At 37.4% G+C, this 16023-nt stretch overlaps 3 protein-coding genes and 1 non-coding gene across 6 annotated transcripts; 1 reads left to right on the top strand and 3 right to left on the bottom strand.

The window, feature by feature from the left end:
* The first annotated feature begins 471 nt into the window (after positions 1–471).
* On the top strand, positions 472–6695 carry LOC104781107 (ABC transporter B family member 11). Of its 2 annotated transcripts, XM_087511406.1 has the most exons (11): positions 472–1078; positions 1161–1215; positions 1451–1552; positions 1635–1810; positions 2781–3002; positions 3107–3345; positions 3424–5011; positions 5109–5375; positions 5460–5723; positions 5822–6121; positions 6212–6695. In XM_087511406.1, exons 1-11 carry the CDS (start codon positions 821–823, stop codon positions 6560–6562), a joined length of 3822 nt encoding a protein of 1273 aa, XP_087367532.1. In that variant the 5' UTR covers positions 472–820; the 3' UTR covers positions 6563–6695. The 2 variants fall into 2 exon arrangements, with proteins under 2 accessions (XP_087367532.1, XP_087367533.1); XM_087511407.1 differs by lacking the exon at positions 1451–1552.
* A 61-nt stretch (positions 6696–6756) lies between these two features.
* LOC104757657 (small ribosomal subunit protein uS11x-like) lies at positions 6757–8421 on the bottom strand. The gene is made up of 6 exons (XM_087511408.1): positions 8294–8421; positions 7931–8050; positions 7802–7847; positions 7306–7391; positions 7088–7217; positions 6757–6999 (listed from the first exon to the last, which is right to left on the bottom strand). Exons 1-6 carry the CDS (start codon positions 8294–8296, stop codon positions 6932–6934), a joined length of 453 nt encoding a protein of 150 aa, XP_087367534.1. The 5' UTR covers positions 8297–8421; the 3' UTR covers positions 6757–6931.
* An 88-nt stretch (positions 8422–8509) lies between these two features.
* LOC104781105 (uncharacterized) lies at positions 8510–10663 on the bottom strand. Of its 2 annotated transcripts, none has more exons than XR_015597455.1 (5): positions 10242–10598; positions 9920–10158; positions 9592–9709; positions 9066–9206; positions 8510–8967 (listed from the first exon to the last, which is right to left on the bottom strand). XR_015597455.1 is itself a non-coding variant. In XM_010505701.3 (5 exons), exons 1-5 carry the CDS (start codon positions 10492–10494, stop codon positions 8712–8714), a joined length of 1002 nt encoding a protein of 333 aa, XP_010504003.1. In that variant the 5' UTR covers positions 10495–10663; the 3' UTR covers positions 8510–8711. The 2 variants fall into 2 exon arrangements, 1 of the variants encoding a protein (XP_010504003.1); XM_010505701.3 differs by having other exon boundaries at positions 9592–9704; positions 10242–10663.
* TRNAL-UAG (transfer RNA leucine (anticodon UAG)) lies at positions 10587–10666 on the bottom strand. Its single transcript has one exon. It is a non-coding gene; the product is annotated as a tRNA-Leu (tRNA).
* Positions 10667–16023: the final 5357 nt, after the last annotated feature.

The raw sequence follows: 16023 nt of genomic DNA, 5'->3' as shown, positions 1-16023 counted from the left end.
AGTTTCCCGAAAAAAGAGAAGAGTGACGAGAGAGAGCGGTTTTAAACATAAATTTTTCAGTTTTTTTTTTAAAGATATCGATTCAGTTTTTTGGGTCTTAGATCCGATTTCGTTTGGTTGGGTGGATACTACCCAGATATTTTTTTGTAAATATTTTAGTTTTCTTTAGACAATAATGTAAAATACCACTTTCTCGATTTAAAAAAAAAAAAAAAGAAATGCCAAAAAAGAGAGAAACTTTTGAGATTGTCGTAAATTTTTTAAGGACTCCATGAAAACTCGATTTAAAAGGCAGTTCATGTCTTTGTCCAGTGATTAGTTCCGCAATTTTTTTTTTCTTTTTTTGAAAAATGCCCAAAAATATTAGTTGTGTTGAATGGTGAAACTTTTGCATTATTAATAAAGTCTTGTCCCGCTTTTTTGTGTACCATTCACGGCCTTTATATCCACTCAAAACGCACTCTCCCTATTAAAGAAAACCCACTCCATTCACAGCCACTCTCCTTGCTTCTCAAGCAATTTTCGCAAAACCCAAAACACAATCAAAATATTTTGTGTAGTTTCTCACCACATCTTTCAGGTCCGTTCTCTTTTAACTTCTTTCTCTTTTTGATCTTTGATTTTGCGAGTTGAGCCAAAAGCATGGAGAGTGCGTTCTATTTCGTCTGTTTGTAGGGTTTAAGATAAGAAAAAAAAAAGTTAAAGAAGAAGAAAAAGGTGGTAACTTTGTAGTTCTATTTAATTATATATACCCGTTGATCTCGATCTGGGTGTCATCAGATATCTCAAAAACTATATTAGTTTGTGTCGGCGCCGGAAAATGGACTCTGTTTCACGTGAATCTTCAACTTCGAAAAGCCCTAAAGAAGGAGAAAACGATGAAAAGACCAAGACAGTTCCTTTCTACAAGCTATTTGCGTTTGCAGATTCGTTTGATGTCTTCTTGATGATCTGTGGCTCACTCGGAGCTATTGGGAATGGTGTTTCAATACCTCTCATTACATTGTTGTTTGGTGATCTCATTGATTCCTTTGGACAGAATCAGAATAACAAAGACATTGTCGATGTTGTCTCAAAGGTATACCTAATTAATGGTAATGTTTAAATTTAATTTTCTAGAATTGTTACTTCACATTTTATGATTATGTTTCATTTTATAGGTTTGCCTTAAATTCGTCTACCTTGCACTTGGAACACTAGGAGCTGCGTTTCTTCGTAAGCCATAACCATCTTGCAATTATTCATAAGATTAAAGAATTAGGAAGAAAAGTTTTGTGTTTTTGGCTTTTCCATATTGCATTATTATTATTTTTTTTGAATTTAATTTTAAATTATATTCAAATAAAAAATAAACCTTTTACAAAGCTTGTGTTGCACCGTTTTTTTTTAATATATAAAAAATAAAACTCTTAGACAACTATGTTAAACATACTTCAATAAAATCTTGCAGCAAACCACCATTGGATGCTTGTACTTCCTTCATCCCCAATTGTACTAAGCATGTTTCTGATGTTTTTATCAATGAGTTTGATTAACCTCTCCTCCGTTGCAGGTTGCTCTCCATGACGCCATATTGCATTATTTTACATAATGATTAGTGTGAATTATAGGTGATGTTTTGTTTGTTTTCGTAGAGGTGGCTTGTTGGATGATCACGGGAGAGAGACAAGCTGCGAGGATAAGAAGTACGTATCTGAAAACAATCTTGAGACAAGACATTGGATTTTTCGATGTCGACACAAACACAGGAGAGGTAGTTGGTAGAATGTCGGGAGATACTGTTCTTATACAAGATGCTATGGGTGAAAAGGTAATATATATATATATATATATATATATATACTACTACTAAAAGAAACTTGGATTTCAGGCTTATATAATACTTCCTCCGTTTCAATATATTTGATGTTTTGAGGTTTATTTGGTGTTTTAAAATATAGTATACTTCTTATCCCTATATAAAATTAATACTATTTTATTTTTACAAAAAACGTTTTATCTTTAAAGTTTATTGCTTTTAGTTTCCAAGATTTCAACTTACGATAAAGTCGATCGAGTTTAATTGTTCAGATTTATTACTTCTTTTAGTCCCAAAAAAAATTCTTCTCAACACCCACTATAAAATCGGGATATAGTTGTGTTAGTTCTAGATATCAAAATAAATTTAAACACTCAAATGGATCAAAAAGAAAAGTTAGAAGGAAAAAAAATCAAAGAAGAAGAAGATGTTCAACCGACTCGCCCAATAAGTGCAAGCAACCCTCGAGACTTTGATTTAAACAAGAAGATCTATCTCTACGAAGGAAAGATTGATCCCAACAAAGAAGTAGAAGACGCTATGTTGGTTATGTTAAAGATTTATGTGCCAATTTTGAAACTTAAATAAGCATAACAGATTCACAAAAAATTTACATTGGCTCCAATGTAAAAATTTTGAATTTTAAGTTTAAAAATAATTATGTAAAAAGTTGGCTCTATTTTTTTCAAGTAATTCAGATTCACCAAATTTTTACTTTGGCTCCATTGTGTAACAACTAACAACGTTTAGTATTTCTTTTTCTTAATTGTTTTTTTTTCTTTTGCCTTTTTGGGCAAAATGATTAATTACTTTTTGCCCACTTTAATTACTTTAACTGTTTTAGTTAAGTGTTTTAATTAAACAAGTATTTTTCTTAATCTGTGTGCTAAACTCAAAACATCCGGTATATTGAAACGGAGGAAGTAATAATAACTGGATTTCACTTTAAAAGTGTGTTACTAACATTGTATATTTCTTGCAGGTTGGGAGGTTTATTCAGCTGTTATCTACTTCGGTGGGCGGATTTGTTTTAGCTTTCATTAAAGGATGGTTACTAACATTGATTATGTCAACTTCAGTTCCTCTTAATGTAATGGCTGGTGCAGCCATAGCACTTATAGTCACTCGAACTTCTTCTCGGGGACAAGCCGCTTATGCAAAAGCATCAACTGTTGTTGAACAAACAATCGGGTCCATCCGAACGGTATATATAACTCAAATTTTCTAAGATACAAAACTAACTTTAACCAAGATTTGTTACTTAAACTTTTTTTGTTTTTGTTCTTTTTTTGTGTTGATTTATTAAAGGTTGCTTCTTTTACGGGAGAGAAGCAAGCTACTAACAGTTACAAGAAGTTGATAACATCGGCGTATAAGTCAAGCATTCAACAAGATTTCTCAACTGGTTTAGGATATGGAGTAATGTCCTTTGTGTTTTTCAGCAGCTATGCTTTGGCTATTTGGTTTGGTGGGAAGATGATACTCGAAAAAGGGTATACTGGTGGCGCTGTGATTAACGTCATCCTCATTGTGGTTGTGGGTTCGAGGTAAGCTGTCTCGACAGTCACATTAGATCATGTCTTTTTCACTTCCTAACAGTCATGTTCTGTTTTTGTCTTGTTTAGGTCGCTTGGGCAAACATCTCCATGTGTAACCGCATTTACCGCGGGTCAAGCTGCAGCATATAAGATGTTTGAGACGATCAAAAGAAAGCCTTTGATAGATGCTTACGACGTAAATGGAAAGGTTCTTGAAGATATAAGAGGAGACATTGAACTTAAGGATGTGCATTTTAGTTACCCGGCGAGGCCTGACGAGGATATATTCGTTGGATTCTCTCTGTTTATCCCTAGCGGTGCAACAGCAGCATTAGTAGGAGAAAGTGGAAGTGGCAAATCCACGGTGATTAGTTTGATTGAGAGGTTCTATGATCCGAGAGCCGGCCAAGTACTCATCGATGGAGTTAATCTCAAAGAGTTTCAGTTGAAATGGATCAGAAGCAAAATCGGATTGGTCAGCCAAGAACCGGTTCTGTTTTCGTCGAGCATCATGGAGAATATCGTCTACGGGAAAGAAAACGCGACGGTTCAAGAGATTAAAGCAGCAACGGAGCTAGCAAATGCGGCAACGTTTATAGATAAGTTACCTCAGGGGTTGAATACAATGGTAGGAGAGCACGGGACGCAGCTCTCCGGAGGACAGAAACAGAGGATAGCGATCGCGAGAGCTATTCTTAAAAATCCACGAATTTTGCTTCTTGATGAAGCAACAAGCGCGCTCGATGTAGAATCCGAAAGAGTCGTTCAAGAGGCTTTAGATAGAGTGATGGTTAACAGGACTACTGTAATTGTCGCACATAGGTTAAGCACAGTTAGAAATGCTGATATGATTGCCGTAATTCACCGCGGCAAAATAGTGGAAAAAGGTTCGCATTCTGACTTGTTAAAAGATTCTGACGGAGCTTATTCGCAGCTCATCCGGTTACAAGAGATAAACAACGGTCAAGATGCTAAACCATCAGACATATGTTCGGTTATTAGCCTGGGTGAAACCTTGTCGGTTGGAAATAACCTTGGTAGCAGTAGCCAACAAGTAAGCCAAGAGAAAACTGAAACAGTGGGTAAAGAACCACTACCAAAAGTATCACTCACTCGAATCGCAGCTCTGAACAAACCTGAGATCCCGGTTCTACTTCTAGGAACCATAGCAGCGGCCATTAATGGCACGGTTTTCCCACTTTTCGGGATTCTGCTTTCAAGAGTGATCGAAGCATTCTTCAAACCAGCTGAAGAGTTAAAGAAAGATTCAAGATTCTGGGCGATAATATTTGTAGCTCTTGGAGTAACTTCGTTGATCGTCCCACCGACTCAAATGTATCTGTTTGCAGTAGCTGGAGGGAAACTGATTCGGAGAATTCGATCAATGTGTTTTGAGAGAGCGGTTCACATGGAAGTTGGCTGGTTCGACGAGCCACATAACTCGAGTGGTACAATGGGGGCCAGGCTATCAGCTGATGCTGCTTTGATTAGGGCTCTAGTTGGAGATACATTGTCTCTAGCGGTTCAAAACGCTGTTTCTGCTGCGGCTGGATTGATTATTGCATTCACCGCGAGTTGGGAATTGGCACTTATAATCTTAGTTATGCTTCCTCTTATTGCTATAAATGGTTTCGTTCAAGTCAAGTTCATGAAAGGATTCAGCGCCGACGCAAAGGTCTTTTTTTTTTTGTTTATTTCGGTTTTGTAAAAGTCCTAGGTTTTGTTTTCTTGTGGATCAAGAAACTTACTTTGGTTTTGAATAAACTTTGCAGTCGAAGTACGAGAAGGCCAGTCAGGTAGCGAATGATGCGGTGGGGAGTATAAGAACAGTTGCGTCCTTCTGCGCGGAGGAGAAAGTGATGCAGATGTATAAGAAGCAATGCGAAGGTCCAATCAAAGACGGAATAAAACAAGGTTTCATCAGCGGGTTAGGGACTGGATTTTCCTTCTTCATTCTGTTTTGTGTCTACGCGACAAGCTTCTACGCGGGGGCTAGATTGGTTGAAGACGGCAAGACTAGTTTCAATGATGTTTTCCAGGTAACAACGTATATATATTCCTAATCATTGCTTAAATATGTGTGTGATCTAGCTAGTAATGAAGATTAATGGATCTTGATCTAGGTGTTCTTTGGGTTATCTATGGCGGCGGTTGGGATCTCTCAGTCGAGCTCTTTCGCTCCAGATTCTAGCAAAGCCAAGGCTGCAGCTGCCTCGATCTTTGCAATCATCGATAGGAAATCAAGGATAGACTCGAGCGATGAGTCAGGGACAGTGTTGGAGAATGTTAAGGGAGATATCGAGCTTCTTCACTTAAGCTTCACTTATCCGGCAAGACCAGACATTCAAATCTTTAGCGATCTTTGCTTAACCATTCGTGCAGGAAAGGTAAAAAGAGAAAAACCCCTAACTATATATCTCTTAATCAGGAATTTATAAGTTTCTGATCAACTTCTGTCTCTTTTTGTGTTTTTTTTTTCTTTCAGACGGTTGCTTTGGTAGGAGAAAGCGGGTCGGGGAAATCCACGGTGATCTCACTGTTGCAAAGATTTTACGATCCGGATTCGGGTCACATAACCCTAGACGGAGTTGAGCTCAAGAAGCTGCAATTGAAATGGTTGAGACAACAAATGGGACTTGTGGGACAAGAACCTGTCTTGTTCAACGACACGATTAGAGCCAACATTGCTTATGGCAAAGGAAGCGAAGACGCTGCAACCGAGTCTGAGATCATAGCCGCTGCAGAACTCGCCAATGCACACAAATTCATCTCTAGCATACAACAGGTAAGGGTGGAAAAAATCAGAATATATTTATACAAGAACTCTGCTTTTTACGAAATTTTTACTTACAACCCAAGCAATACAATTTTTAAGGGTTATGACACAGTGGTGGGAGAGAGAGGGATTCAGTTATCAGGCGGACAAAAGCAGCGCGTGGCTATAGCACGCGCCATCGTGAAAGAGCCGAAAATATTGCTTTTGGACGAAGCAACGAGCGCTCTTGATACGGAATCGGAGCGAGTGGTTCAAGATGCGCTTGACCAAGTGATGGTGAACCGAACCACGGTCGTGGTGGCTCACCGGTTATCGACAATTAAAAACGCTGACGTCATTGCCGTCGTTAAGAACGGTGTGATCGCTGAGAAAGGTACTCACGAGACGTTGATCAACATCGACGGTGGGGTTTATGCTTCGCTAGTGCAGCTTCACATGAACGCTGCCTAATTGAGAGCTATAAAACTTCAGAGTTTTATGTGCTTATTTGTTATTTGTTTTGTTATTTTTGTTTGTATGCAAGTTTATGAAGTTATTACTAGTATATTATAATCTATAATTCGATTGTTTCCCTTCTTCTGAATTGAGATCTCAACGATTGGCAAGAACTAGTTCCAAATCAAAGATGTTTAAAAGATGCTAGATTGTGAATATCTTAAGGTCATATAAGATAAAGATTAAAAGCTGTTCAGAGTTGAGACTATAACAAAGCATGGTAAATCCAAAACTCTTTTCATTCTAAGAAAAGACAAAATGAAACATTAAGAGAGCTAAATATAGAGTAGAGCAAATAAAGGGATCCCAGCAACGCCAAGAAACTCACAGCCTCCTTCCTCTTCTTCCACTCTTTCTTCGAGTACTGTCAGTTGGGATTGGAGTCACATCCTCTGAGGAAAAACAAGAACAATGTGAGTGATTTACTTAATTAAAGATACAACAAAACAATTTGTAGATGGAAGATTGATTTTTTATTACCAATGCGACCAATTTTCATGCCAGAACGGGCAAGGGCTCTTAGAGCAGACTGAGCACCAGGACCGGGGGTCTTGGTCTTGTTACCACCAGTGGCACGGAGCTTCACATGTATGGCAGTGATTCCGAGTTCCTATGTTGCGAAAAGACAATCACAAACCGATTACACATTTACAAAAAGGCTCACTATTAGCTTGGTAATGTATTCTCTTGGCTTGTACCTTGCATCGCTGAGCGACATCTTGTGCAGCAAGCATAGCTGCATAAGGTGAGGACTCATCTCTGTCGGCTTTCACCTTCATTCCACCTATAGAAGTTGAAATCAAAACATCAATTAAGCAGCCAATTGTGTAATCAAGAACAATGCAATTTCTCAGATGAAAAACGATTTCCTCAAAAGATAGAATCCTCAAACAAGACGAAAGACACTTCAGCTCACACCCAATAGAGATGACCATAATACCAGAAAACTACGGTATCTAACTTGGTTATATTAGCAGCCATAGCAATTTATATGAAGATAGAATGGATTCCTCAAAAGAAAACTCAAAAGAGCAGAGACTAAAAGAAACTTCATTTCACACTCAATAGAGACTACAAAGGTTCATAACAATATACACAACAGCGTCTTAGTTAACAAAAGGATCATCTCAGGAGGTTTCTTAAATCTATTAAAGGATTGAGAGAGAGAGAGAGAGAGTTGTAATATATACTTACCAGTGATGCGAACAAGTGTTTCCCGCCCAGACAAATCAGTCACGTGCTGCAATTTCAGATATACAAAAACTCTCAGCAACATATGTATGGAGATTTTGGTTTTGCTCAGAGAAGAAGCAAGGCACTCACAATGAAAGTGTCGTTGAATGAAGCAAAGATGTGAACAACTCCGAAGACATATTCTCCTTCACGAACAGTTGGCCCTAGTGTCACATTCTCCACCTTTGGCTCTTTTGTCTTTCTCTTCGACTACAATATTATACACACACACAACAAAACTAGCATTATTATACTCCCAAATCGATAAATTCATTGCTAGATCTAATATCCAAATCTTTCAAAAAAAAAATTCAAATGGTTTCAGATCGGAATTCGAAGAAAAAGATTGTTTCAGGAACATTTTCTCATTCTAAACTACCACACAAATCCAGAAAATATATCTTCTAATCACTAAAATCCATGAAATACAAGCTAACTTAAGACGAAGCTTACCATGGTTTCGAACGGGATGAAGGATGAAGAGGAAGAAGCTGCAACTAGGGTTTTTTTTTTTTTTTTTTTTTTTGTTCCGCCTTAAGCTATAGCAAAAGAGACGAACCAGAATAGCTGCTTTAATAGTTGAAATTTTTGTTAGGGTTAAGTAGTAGTATTATGTTACGGCCTAATAAGGCCCAATAAGTTATGGCCTATGAAGATCGTTTTCCCGGCTTTTTAACATGCCTAGTAACATTTATTAGATCCTCCTTCTAAACGTGTTTTTTACAGTGTTGGAAGGAAATGCAAACGCAAAATCATGAACGCAAACGGGAAACAAGTCGCAATTGATTTTTGCTATTTCTGCATATGAAAATATGAATACAGAGCAAGAGATAGATAAACTAATCAAAGACTGATGCAATTCTTGTAACGTCTACTTGTGTGTGGACAAGAAGTTGGAACTCATTATCTCCAGTAATCCCTTTGGATTGTCTGTGTGTACCCAGTGGCCGGAGTTACGAAGAAGATGAGTTGCAACCTTCCCTTCTGAGACATTCTGTCTCTGGTTAGCAATTGTTTCAAGCCGCTGAGTTGTATCCTGGTCCCATCGGTCACTCTTTTCTGCGATCACAAAAGATATCTCTGTCTCTTTTGGCGGGTTCTCTAGCAAAGACCAGTATGAAGTCTCCCTGCAATGATAAAAGTGATGAGTCATATGAATAAAGTAACATCTTGAGGAAAGTCATTATATAATTATAGTCGTTGGTCCTTATGAGGGGAAAGAAACCTGTAAGAGTTGAACATTTGGACAGCTCCATCAAGGTTAAAGGCCCATGTCTCTGAGTCTCCGGATCTCTTGAGATTGCTGCCAATCCACTCGGATAACGATCTTGTAAACCCATGTTCGATCATATGATCCACCAGCCACCTAGAATCACAAAGCAATGTTTGAGGGGCACGAGAATGGGTTTATAGACAAACAAGCTAAAAGGAGCCTCATTTACATGTATAACATAATCAGCTAGAAGGAACCACACAAGCATAGTCTTTATTCCCACTTATCTACATGCATATGCGTGTTTGCTTTACTGATACATGCCAAAATCAAAATAAAATCCCCTTGGCATCCGCAACAACAGTCAAATCAGACTGATGTTATACACCACATACCCGAGATTTCATATCATAAGTGAGCAGTACGTACCTACTTGCATGTCAATATCAATTATGACAATGCTTATGAACATTAACCGTAAATGGAACTACTAAGCTTTAAACAAACACCAAGACCCACAAAAAGAATGAGACTTTACTTGCGGGAAGGGATTGGTGAAGGTAAACTCTGCAGTGTCTTCAGAACTTTCTCTACTTCACCATCACTTTTCTCTGCCTTGACTTCCCCAGGTACAGAGTCTAGCACCCATAGCTGTTCTGCATCAAAGAGAGAGAACAAAAAAACACAAACTTTGCTATGGTCATCACTCATCATTCCCACAGAAAGACACAAATTGGTCTTCTTTACAAAAGCTCATTAAACTTGCATAGATCATAATAACTGACAACCAAACAATGAACAAACCAACATATAGTAACAGAACTGATCCTTTTGATCGAACAAGTGTAGTCACTTTAGTCCAGTACCTGTTTAGGAGGAGAAGCTGATTCACCATAATCACCACGAGCACAACTCTCCATGAACTGCAAAGCCACTTTACCTCCCAAAGAATGACCAATCACCACATCAGGCCATTTCCAACCACTTGATTTCACCAAATCAGCTAAATCTTTAGCTGAATTCACAAGACTATGTGGCGGGTTAAGCCCTTCCACCTCCGCAGATCTCCCATGGTTCCTCAGATCAACCAGTACCATCTTCCAATCTATGCAACACACAAAACAAAACAAAATCAATCAATATATCAAATTTAAAAGCTTAAGATACAGATCACAGAGAGAAGCATACCAGAAGCAGAGGAGACGGAGAGAGACGATGCGAGGGAACGAGAAAACGATCTCCAGTTTCTTCCCGAGCCGAGGAGGCCGTGAAGGATGAGAGCTGTAGATTCATTCTTCCGGTCGCCGGAGGATCGGACTTCTTCGTAGGCTAGGGTTTGAAGAGATCTCGAATTCGTGAAGCAGGAAGCGAACAGATTCGGAGATTCAAGGAAACGAATCAAAAAGCGAGATTCAAATCGGTTCTTTAGAGTTCTCGCCATTGATTGATTCTTCAGCTGAGCTTCGAAATTCTCCGGCGAAGTAAATTAAAGCTAAGGAAAAAAGAAAAAAAAAAAAAAAGACAAAGAAGATTTGACAGCTGTGGGATTTGAACCCACGCCCTTACGGACCAGAGCCTAAATCTGGCGCCTTAGACCACTCGGCCAAACTGTCAGTTGTTGTAATGACTCTTAATAAAATATTTATATACGCAAAATTCAGAATAAGGCTTGAAAATATAGTAAAATTCAAAATGGTAACGATATAATATCAATTTTTTTCATTGGTGTATTTAATTATTTAAAATTCGCACAAGTTTTTTAGTTATTGATGATCCCACGTAAATATTATTAATTTATCAAATATTTGACCAATTGAACCATGAAAAATACCCGAGTACATGGCATAAATCATCTAAAACTCCTCCAAAGTCCAAATCACCGAGCTGCAAAATTTGTATTAATATTCATATAGTTAAATATTATATTTAACAGGGTGAAGATGTATATTGATTTTATAATAGTTGACGTTGCATCTCTATTTCTTCATGTAGATGTCATAGAAAAAAAAAAAAAACAATAATGTTTCAAAAAGACTAAAACAAATAATTGAACGAAGAATCAAGTTGACGAGAAAGAGATGATTTTGGACAAGCGAGTGCTTTAATTGAAAAACGGATAATCCGGTATGTCACATAACCAAAATTTAATTTTCCGTATAATGAGGAATAAAAAGTCCAAACTCCAAAGGGGGTAGTGTTTGGACAGTGGAACAAGGAATCCTCTAATAACCAGAACAAGACAATTTATATAGACATCGATCCTCTTCCAGAATCATCATGCATCAATGAAAGCAAACTACATATGTTTTGATGTTTTTAGTTTCAACTTTCAACCTTCACATTACTGTTTCAAGCTCTGAAGTTCATATATAGAAACGGTTCTGACCACAACCGACCAATCTTGAAATGAACATAATTTGGACTTTGGAGCAAAGGTTTCTATTTTGATTTCGATCACATACAACCATGCATAGGATCATTAAGCAACAGACTTAATAATTTACATATAACACTTGGTTAGTAACTTGAAACATAATTAGAGAAAGAGAGAAGTTATCCCCTTCACTCTTCAGATTTGTAATGAATGGGGGATTAAGATAACACAAGAATATACAAATTGTAGAATCAATTAAAAGCTACCATTAACTTCCATTAAATTGCTTCACATGGCAAATAACTGATGCTGAGGTATAAGATTTTATGGAAGGTCAATGGTAGTATTTGACATTATCTAATTATTTATAAGGAATAAACTTCTTTTTTTTTTTTTTTTTTTTGCTAAAATAGCATATCATAGCTTCTAAAGATTTGATAATCTTCTTAAGCAAATTTTTAAAAATAAAAATAAAGAGGCCTCTTTTACAAATCATCCCATTTTGGGCTTCCCTGTTGTATAATCGCCATTAAAGTTTTAAAACCCTGTTGCATAACTGTCGTTAAATTTTTTACTAGTCTACAAATCATTTAAAATTTGATTGTCCTCTTAATTGTGAAGCATTTAATACATGATAGATTCCTAAGTTATTAACAGCTACTATATCTGTATTTTAGTTGTTGGCCTCTAGTTCCTGTTAATTTCATTTTATTTTGTTACTCTTTCATTTTCTATTCCTATCGATTATATATGGACAAACTAAAAACAAAAGGACAAAATAAACATAATTTATTTCCAATTTTCATTAATTATTTAGAATGAATAGTGAATATGGAAATTAGAAACATCTTAAATTCTTAATGGTTTACCATAACTAGTCACATACATTAATAATATCTTTCATTTTTCAGTATTGTCAAAAAAAATATTACCATCAAAAACATTGATTTGTTGTAAAACACTGGATGGTGGACTCCATAACCGGCCCATGTACGGCCCGTTCGTGTACGGCCCATCGGTCATAGGCCCATCGGCCTATTCTATTTCCTAGTCGGTTATGGGCTTTAGCCCTTGTACTTTACTATATATATGTAACCTCATTCGATTATCAATAATAAGAACAAGAGTTTTACTCCTTGAACTCTCTAGTTCCATAACACGTTATCAGCACGATAGTTTCTATATCCCGCTGAGTAAAACCCTAAAAACCCTATAAACCCTAACCGCCGCCGTTCACCCTTCTCTTTCAAACAACCCTAAAACCGCCGTTGTTCTTCCTTCTGTTCGAAACCAAGTACCTTGTTTCGAAGATCTCTTGGTGTTCACGAGCAAACCTTAGCTCGTGATCAAGTTTTATCCACAACTTGTTCGAGGTTCGTGGTTCGCTGTTCCGGGGTAAGCATAGTACGTGAGCGGTCAGAGATCTGTTCGTGGGAAGCTGCTGCGGATCTGTTCGTGGTTTGTGGACCATACAAGTTCGAGGTTCGTGAAAGAAATCTGAGATCTTTAGCTCCCAGATCAAAACCGGTCAGACTCCTATTGGTGTTAAGGTAAAATCGAAACCTATGGGACCATAAAAATCGAACTTGGACATTAAAACTATTGAACCCTAAACATGCAAGTACACAATCTAACAAAGTCTGAATTCCCTAATCCCTAAAACTTAAAATCGGATTGTTTAGGGTTGTTAGATTGTTTTGTGAATTGCACCAAATTATATCAAGCTTAAGAATCCGATTGTTTGATTGTTTAAATTGCTGCTTGATTGTTTTGATGCATAAGAACCTAGAACTATAATTGTTAAATTCGAATATAAATCTGATTGTTCTAGGAGATTTAAAATATGAAATTGCATGCATCCTTGAAATTATTAATCGATTTTGGCATAGAATGTTTCCTGTAAATTTAGGTTGCATAAAAACCCTAAAACCAAATTAAAAAAATCGGGATCCTAGAGAAAGTCTAGGTCCCTAAACTTTTATTTAAATTCCTAATTGGAAAAGGAAAAGTTAAGAAAAAGGAAAATTTCTAAATTATCTAAGAAAGGAAACTTTTGCATGCTATTTATTTTTGTTATCTTGTGTGCATAGATTAAACCACGAAAATATAAGCAAAGATAAGGCATGATTCGGTCTCAATACCGCATGGCCTAAAGTTTAAATATGATGGCATGTTTCGGTCTCAAATACCGCATGACCTAAGTACGAAATTATGAGTAAAGGCAAGGCATGTTTCGGTCTCAAATACCGCATGACCGAAGACTAAAATGATTCTATGGTTCGGTCTTAAACACCGCATGACATGATCCAAATGAATTACATGGTTCGGTCTTAAAAACCGCATGATATAATCGGGTGCATGTTTTGTAAAATCAAAGGACCTATATGAGTATATTAAGGATGATAATGATTGCACTAAGAAAATATATATAAGGTGATTATGCATATGCACACCTTGCTGAGAGTCTCAAAGACCAGTACCTCACAATAGAGAATCCTCTTGACCTTTGGACAGAGCTTAAACGCAGATACGGACACCAACAAACGGTACTCCTACCAAAGGCTCAATACGATTGGAAGAACCTAAGGATCCAAGATTACAAATCCCTGGATGAGTATAACTCTGAGCTTTTTAGGATTGTCTCACTCCTTAGGTTGTGTGGTACTGAAGTCACGGAGAGAGAGTTACTAGAGAAGACTTTGTCTACTTTTAGTACTCACAATATAGTACTTCAGCAACAGTACCGTGAAAAAAGGTTTCAAAACCTATGGGGACTTAATCTCATGTTTGCTACTAGCTGAGCAGAATAATGAGCTGTTGATGAATAATGCTATGAGACCTCCCGGTACAACCCCATTACCGGAAGCACACAAGGTTGATGTGGCAAAACAGAATGAGCCTAAACAGCCTAAAGAGCCCAAGGAGACCAACTACGTTCACAGAGAAAGACACTATGGTCGTGGACGTGGTGGCAGAGGACGTGGTGGTTGTTGGGGCCAGGCAAGCCGTTTTGATGGTTATGGCCGCAGTGGTAGGGGCCGTGGGTCCTTTAAACCGCAAATCAAGACTAAATCGGTTTGTCACCGATGTGGTATCACCAAAAAAATGAGCAATTATAAATGAAAAGTGCAATGAAGCTCACAAGGTTGACATGACAAAGAAAAATCCTAAAGAGCCTAAAGAGCCAAAGAAACTAATGAGTCTAACTATGTCCATAGAGACAAGTATGGCCATGGCCAAGGAAGTAGTGGACGTGGTGGTCCTGGTTGTGGGACTCACCAAAGGCATAATTACGATGGTCAAGGCCATAGAAACCGATTAGGCTTCGGCCGTGGTCGGGATAGAGGCCGCGGGTTATCTAAACCCGCAACATAAGACCAAGTCCACTTGTAATAATAATTATGGTATAGAAAACCATAAGATAAAGACATGCAGAACTCCTAAGCACCTTGTTGGTCTCTATTAAGAGAGTTTGAAAATAAAGAAAATAAATCCAGAAGCTAACCTGGTTCATTTCGATAGTGAAAGAAATTTAAACCATGAGAATGATGACTAAATTGGATTATGAGATTTTTGATTGCCTAAAGAAAAATATTTAAACTCATGTGGTGTATTAATTTAATTTCTATGCTTTGAATTTGATTGAATTATTATTTTGGTTTAAATCCAATTATTTTATTTCCTTTAATATATATTAAAACATAAATTCTTATCCATTATTGGAAATGGCTAAGGACAAGAAAATAAGTGTGGTGGATAGTGGATTAAGCCACACAAATTTTTTGAAAAAAAGCCAATATTAGCAAAGATAAGTGGGTATAGCAAGCCTAAGTTAAGGCTACGGCCAGGCATATATTCTATGGCACACTTTTTTGAACTAAGTGTTGCATTATAATCACCCAGCTCTAAGAGAAGCTTATTAAGCTTTAAGGACATTCATTTGAATGGTTTCCATATTGAAATAAAGGGTGAAGGAAACAGAGAGTTCCTATATATTGAAATCACCCATGGACATAAAAAAGTCTTAGAGCCTATACCTGCACTAGCCACTGGTTTTTACCATGCTAAGATTAATATAATAGAGGCTAATATGGCAATGAACAAAATGTTCAATAATTCACTTTATGGCATGACTGGATTGGCCATCCGGGTCCTAACATGATGCGTAAGCCGATATTAAAATGGGCACACTCCTAAAAGAGAGAAGAGTTATTCCTAAAGAATCTCACGTGTGTAGCATGTACACAAGAGAAACTCATTATAAGGCCATCGCCAGTAAATTTAAATAAAGAGATTATCCACTTAAGACTATAAGTCTAGATAGTGCTGGTGAATTTATATCCCAAGCGTTTAATAATAATGGTATATCCATGGGGGAAGTGTGGAACACCCTGTGGCACATGAACATACAGAGAATGGATTAAATGAATCCTTCATTAAACGTATTCAAGTGATTGCTCGACCATTACTCATGAAGTCGAAGCTTCTTGTGTCGGCTTGGGGACACACAATATTACATGTCGTAAGAGCTTATACGCATCAGGCCATCTAGTGAGCATAAATATTCACCATCCCAATTACTAACGGGTCAGGAGC

The sequence above is a fragment of the Camelina sativa genome, chromosome 4 (assembly GCF_030686135.1).
Source record: "Camelina sativa cultivar CO46 ecotype springtype chromosome 4, ASM3068613v1".
Classification (NCBI taxonomy): Eukaryota; Viridiplantae; Streptophyta; class Magnoliopsida; order Brassicales; family Brassicaceae; genus Camelina; species Camelina sativa.
This window is presented reverse-complemented; position numbering and strand designations above follow the sequence as displayed.

What these genes read in the sequence shown, in the direction of transcription:
- LOC104781107 (XM_087511406.1), top strand. Translation starts at nt 821, where the DNA reads ATGGACTCTGTTTCACGTGAATCTTCAACTTCGAAAAGCCCTAAAGAA. An exon ending in ACTAGGAGCTGCGTTTCTTC is followed by an intron (nt 1,216 to 1,450) that starts GTAAGCCATAAC and finishes AAAATCTTGCAG; the next exon opens with CAAACCACCATTGGATGCTT. An exon ending in TAACCATTCGTGCAGGAAAG is followed by an intron (nt 5,724 to 5,821) that starts GTAAAAAGAGAA and finishes TTTTTCTTTCAG; the next exon opens with ACGGTTGCTTTGGTAGGAGA.
- LOC104757657 (XM_087511408.1), bottom strand. An exon ending in CATTCAACGACACTTTCATT is followed by an intron (nt 7,848 to 7,930) that starts GTGAGTGCCTTG and finishes CTGAAATTGCAG; the next exon opens with CACGTGACTGATTTGTCTGG. An exon ending in ATGTCGCTCAGCGATGCAAG is followed by an intron (nt 7,218 to 7,305) that starts GTACAAGCCAAG and finishes TTCGCAACATAG; the next exon opens with GAACTCGGAATCACTGCCAT.
- LOC104781105 (XM_010505701.3), bottom strand. Translation starts at nt 10,494, where the DNA reads ATGGCGAGAACTCTAAAGAACCGATTTGAATCTCGCTTTTTGATTCGT. An exon ending in TCACCAATCCCTTCCCGCAA is followed by an intron (nt 9,207 to 9,591) that starts GTAAAGTCTCAT and finishes TTGTGATTCTAG; the next exon opens with GTGGCTGGTGGATCATATGA. An exon ending in CAAATGTTCAACTCTTACAG is followed by an intron (nt 8,968 to 9,065) that starts GTTTCTTTCCCC and finishes TTATCATTGCAG; the next exon opens with GGAGACTTCATACTGGTCTT.